General features: G+C 28.9%; 1 protein-coding gene across 6 annotated transcripts in view; it reads right to left on the bottom strand.

The window, feature by feature from the left end:
• LOC108756622 (BAI1-associated protein 3) overlaps window positions 1-6,005 on the bottom strand; it is a 103,019-nt gene that overhangs the window by 17,168 nt on the left and 79,846 nt on the right. For all 6 annotated transcript variants that reach the window (XR_001939850.1, XM_018500570.1, XM_018500573.1 and 3 more), the window contains exon 4: window positions 1,965-2,136. Coding sequence is in view for 5 of the 6 variants with exons in the window: in XM_018500570.1 (XP_018356072.1) it covers window positions 1,965-2,136 (172 nt within the window). In the remaining variant the exon portion in view is untranslated. The remainder of the gene's footprint in view (window positions 1-1,964; window positions 2,137-6,005) is intronic.

Genomic DNA, 6,005 nt, shown 5'->3' on the forward strand with positions numbered 1-6,005 from the left:
TAATACATTTATTATAATAAAGATTACAATCATATTATTAAAATTGTTACTGCACCAAAAGTTATTTTATTGCATAATTATAATTATTAGAAGCAATTCATTTTACGAAACTGTCAAATACAGTAATGTTAAATAATATTAATGCTATAAATTATTCTCTTAAAATGTATATATATTGAAAATTCTATTGCAAGATAATTAAGTTAAAGAATTCCTTTGTCTAGCTAAACGATTGTGTTTCTCTGTTTTTTTTTTGTAGGAATTTAAAGCAATACGATAGTCATTATACGAAGAAAAGTACAAACTCGTTTTGTAGAAGATAGAATATAAATTCAAGAGGTGTCGAGCTCTCATAACTTAGCCGATATTATGCCATTTAATTCGAAAACACATATATTATTAATTATTATTTCATTAAAATAATCAAAAATTATCGATTAAAAAAATATTAATAAACGAATTTGTAGAAAAATTTTGGAAAATGTGTTTGTTAATAAACAGCATTATTGTATATAATCATTTCATATTTTTATTGTATATTAACATTATTATATAAATTTATATTTAGAGAGAGAAGCAAAAGATAATTATGAATAATTCCGTAATGTAGCAAACTCTCCATTCCATGTCATTTTTCGATATTACAAGGAATATTCCTCTCTCGTTTCTTATTAACAAAGTGATGACATCGGCTTTTCGCCAATTAATTTCTTACGAAACATCCATAACAACCTTTACGCTACATAGATGATGGGGGCAATGAATAAAGATTAAAAAGAGTTAGGAGTGACAGGAATATTGTACCTAAGGAGATTGGAAGAGAAAGGTACGTTAAAATGATGAGCAGAGCTTGACATGAGAGTTTCGGTGAAAACTCACGAGCTTTCGTGAAAAAGCTATTTACTTAAAAGTGTTTTTCCGCTTGGGTATTTATTTTACGAGAGTCAAGAGCTTGCGAGACGACAGTGCGAAAAATTGTGCGGTTATCTAGGGACTCACAGCGAGAAAAATACACATTCCTACACATATTTCACCGAAAGAGATAGGAAATACATAAGTTTATGATGGTTGTATCTATATCTATTTATCATAAATCCGGAGACATATAAATGAAGCTCTATAAATTCACAAGGATCCATAGACGTACATTTATAAATATAAACAATATTTAGAATTTATTAAAATTTATGTGTATCTTTTTGGAGCACGGTAAATATACGAGTGTTCGTGTAATTTTTAAACAACATATTTGTCAATGTGAAAAAAGTTTCATATTAACATTACATTTAATATTACATTTCTACATAATATAAATTAATAATTATATTTCCTTCTGCAAATATATATGCGACTATATGTATAACGTTATTTGGCTAATATATTTTCTATCAATTTTATTGAATAGTTAGGCGAATTAGTAAGTAATAATGAAGGAATTACAGAGCAAATTGAATTTAAAATCGTAGCTTCGAGATTTGAAATCGGAACATCGACTTGGAAATACGGACTTTGTGCGCGCATTATAGTTGGTGACGTCGAAACGACGACGACGTACTCTCATTATGAGTTTTCTACCTGTTAGTTCGATCGGCGAGCGTGGCTTTCTGACCCGAACTGACTTTATCTACTTAAAATAATACTTCAAACGGAATGAACGTAACTACTCGTCCGCATGCAAAGCCCGTTGCAACCAGAATGACGTGTGTTAAATGTAACAACGTTAAGTCGCACGCGATATAGTCGTGCGAAAATGTGGAAAATTTGCCGCACTTGTACTAACAACTGTAAAAACTTTGCCGGAGTTTATAAAATAATAAAAAGCAGGAAATATAAATATAAAAAACCATCTAGTTCTTTGAAATTGGCACGAGAAAATTTAAAAAGTAAAATAAAATTTTTACGATAAAACAAACAAAAATCATGCATATAGTGTTATACAGAAAATAAATAAAATTGCAAAATACTTCTTTTTTGCTAAGCCGATATGGTTGCGAAGTCAAATTCGAATCTCTGGACGGTGGTGGCGGTTCCTTCGCTCTTGCTTCCACTTCCTGAAGGACAACGAGTCTCCGATTCTCCTGTTTCCAGGATAATGCGGTAAAACTTTCAAAAAAGGATCCATCTGTTTCTTGAACACTGTAATCAACAGACAATTAAGTATTAATATCAATAATTTATATTTTTGTATTGTGTTGTGATATAAAAATAGATTAGTTTTTTTTATAATAAATAGAGAAAATGTGTATAGTAAACACTTAATTGTATAACAAATTGTATAATACTATGTAATAAAAGTTCATATTATAATTAATAACATATTTTCAAATTATTATCAAATTATATTATATTTAATATCTGTCACGAAATATGTTTACATTTAAACAAACATTTCAATGATAGATAAATCCAAATATGCACGTTATATTAATAATAACAAATATTAGTAGATAAAGCAAACACATGCATGCGCATTTGCTGTACTTTTCAAAAATATGAAAACTTTTCTCTACAATAAGCAGATTTAGATTTAATTTTACACTTGATTTGTTATTTCATACATTTATGTAAAAAATATTTTTAAATAGGACAGATAACTTTTAAATGACTGAACAATTGATTTACTTTGCTTTTGTATCATTACATACGCATTTATGGCAGTTAAATGCATGTATGCTTTGTCCTTATATTCTAATGCAAGCAAGTTTCGCAATATATCAATGCACATTGCATAATTTGCATTTGTTAATAAAATCGTATTTCCGTACTTTATGTAGTAGCTTATTAGACCAGCGATTTTTTCATGTCGCGTGTACACCCAGTTTCGCAATCTCGCGAAACTATCGATCGCTATCGATGCTCTCTCTTCCTCTCTCCCGCTCTCTTCTTCTCCCTCCTCTTTCTCTCCCTCTCTCTTTCCATCCTCCCCGCTCTTTCTCTTTCTTTCTCTTTCTTTCTCTGCGTTAGAATTTTAACATGACGTGTGCGTGTCAAATGCAAAGTAATAAGCAAGCTAGTAAGTTTTTCAAATATTAAAGTTTCGACATCTCATATTATATAATTATTTATCCAATGATTACATTTGATCATCTGATATTCGTAAATAATATTTATACTTTTTAATACTTTATCTAATTTATGATTTCCCATATATGCATATATAATTATATATAAAGAGTGCCCCAAAATTCGCGATTTAAAGTACTATAGCAAAAAAGTTTTCAAAAAATTAAATTAAAAAATCATTTTTATTTTAAGAAACTTTTTATTTTAAGTAATAGTTTCTGAAATATAATGATTTACTTATGGCCAATTATACGTTCAGATAGCATTTAGTGAGTGCGTTATACGAAAAATCATAACTTATATGTATATATATATAAGTTATGATTTATATACATACATATGTGTATATATATATATAACAAATATCTCAATTTAATATAAGATTGTAATATATAATGAATAGAACAAAATGAATAGAATCAAAGTATATATATCTTATATACAGATTTATTTATATCAGATATCTATAATTTCTTAAACAAACATATAGATTACATATCCATTAGCGATAATTTTGTAAGTATTGATACATCGAAAATTCCAATGTCAAGGTTCATATAGAAAAATATCGTAATAATTTTTAATTTTGACTATCAGTCACTCTCACCTTTGGTAAAAAAATAGGTTTTTTTCTATTAATGTGAGCTTGATTATTGGAATAAGGATGGTCGGGCAGCCATGAAAACAGAATACTAATCTAAGAGAGGTCGTTAAGCAACATGATGGCGCAACCTATAATTGTTCCAAGATGATAGCAATCTTGGTTGCCTTGATAAGCATCACAGGAACATTCTGTGCATGGTCGCTCGAATTAAACTCAAAGCGTACTTTGCTGTTGACTTCCTCGTATTCTATCTTGCAAAACGTATAGAGTAGAAATCCACAAATCAGCTCTTTGCAGAAATTTCTTACTTAATATAAATTTATGTAATACTATCGCTAGAAACATTCAGCTTATAGAATAGAATCGTTTAAATATATTAGAATTTTTAGTTTGACAATTTATATATTTTTTCTCTTTAACTTTTCTTTACTTATAACAATAAAAAAATTTTATAGACTTTCTCGATCTTACTAAAAGAAATTCAAATTATCGTAAAGAAAAAAATGTCGAAAAAAAAAATATATATAAAAAATATATTTGTAAAATATATATCTTTATTGCCATCTGTAAGATAGCATATAAGAAAATCAGCAATAAAAAACGCTTCGTACATAAAGTAAGCTTGGAACTCGCGACAAACTGTGTGCGTCATTTACATAATGTATAGCATTGACGATGGTCTCTTTTACGGCTTGCATAATTCGTAAATCAATATATTAATAATTCAAGCAACTATTTTACATATTAATGTCTTTGTGATAAAAAAGAAACGACATTATAGATGTTCTTCTGTTAATTTAATTTTTAATTAAGTAAGTGATTCTGTGATGCATTTAGATGACTTGTTTTTACGTTGTTAATTAGTAAAAAAAGTGTGCAATTTTATTTCCATTTTTGTAATTATAACGACAGAGTTGAAGTGAGAAAGGATTACGTAACTCTCACATGCAAGTAAAACGAAGTAATTCGATTACTCTCGTCAGTCCTACGGCAAATGTTGCTCTCAGAAGTCACACGTGCGTATGATTTCAATCGATAAACAACCGTACACATCAATAAACATCTATTCGATTCCCACTAATTGGAAACATCCACGTGTAATTTCTTTGAAACTTTATATTTATGCAATATTACAAATTTTTTCTTGAAATAACAATTTTATCTATCTCAAAATGTGACATTCAAAGAAGTTTCGGATCTGTGTATTTTTTTCTAATTAAATTTTTAACCTATTTGCAACTGACTTTTCTATAGCAATTATCAAATAAATAATTATAACTTTTATAAATAATTTTTAAAATAAAATAAATTATGTATACAGTGCTAAACTAAATTTATAAATATTAAAAATATATTAAAGCAAAGTCTATTTGATATCAAATAATAAATTCATGTTTCATTGTCTTCTTTTTTCAATATCCGATAATTCTAATTGACATCTTAATATGGTGACAACTATCAATCTCTCAATTGGATTAATATGTATATTTAATAATATAATTAATATAATTTATATATTTAATAATATAATTAATCATTTCTCCAATTTCGATCAATATGGGTTGCTATGTGACTAATATTCTATCTGTTCTACAGCAAACTTGTGTTATTTGCATTTTTTAAAAATTTCTTTTCTTTGTAGAATTTCTTTTACTGTTAGAAATATAGGGTCATAGTAAAGTAGCGAGTGTGGTAGCTAAATCAAAGGTGCAAAGGTATGTCACTGGGAAGAAACAATGGGGACAATAATGCCGTCAACGTGGCTTTTTACAAGGGACCGGGCAAACGGGCGTGAAAAGAGTTGTTCGAGGAGGAAAAAATGTTGCGGAGGAACACAACCAGCAATGGGCATCCTCGTAATGGAAACCGAAAGCGCGCCGACGACATTCTTCTCATCATCATTCTAACGTCGAGAACATGTTTGCCACGCTATGAATTGTAATTTGATCATCGGCTTCCGTCGCACCTTCAGCACTCAACTTTCAAAAGCCTATTTTATAAATTACAATACTTTATATATATATATATAAAATTAAGAAAAGATACAGACTTTCTCAATATTTTTGAAAAATGTTCTAATTGATATAAAAAATTTTAGAAAAAATGTTCATCAGGGCAATGATAATTCCCCCTTACCAATATATTCTGCAAGAGATATCTTTCCATCTTCATCCTTATCAATATCCTCCATCGTTTCCAGCACTATCACATCCTTCATGTGCTCCGCATCTTCTGCGTGAAGAAAGGCAGTGAATTCTTCTTTGGTCAGAGCATCATCACCATCCAGATCCGCAGTGGTCCATCTCCTGCGATCTCTTTTGTACATTTGAACATACGA

Source organism: Trachymyrmex septentrionalis, unplaced genomic scaffold, assembly GCF_001594115.1.
Source record: "Trachymyrmex septentrionalis isolate Tsep2-gDNA-1 unplaced genomic scaffold, Tsep1.0 scaffold129, whole genome shotgun sequence".
Classification (NCBI taxonomy): Eukaryota; Metazoa; Arthropoda; class Insecta; order Hymenoptera; family Formicidae; genus Trachymyrmex; species Trachymyrmex septentrionalis.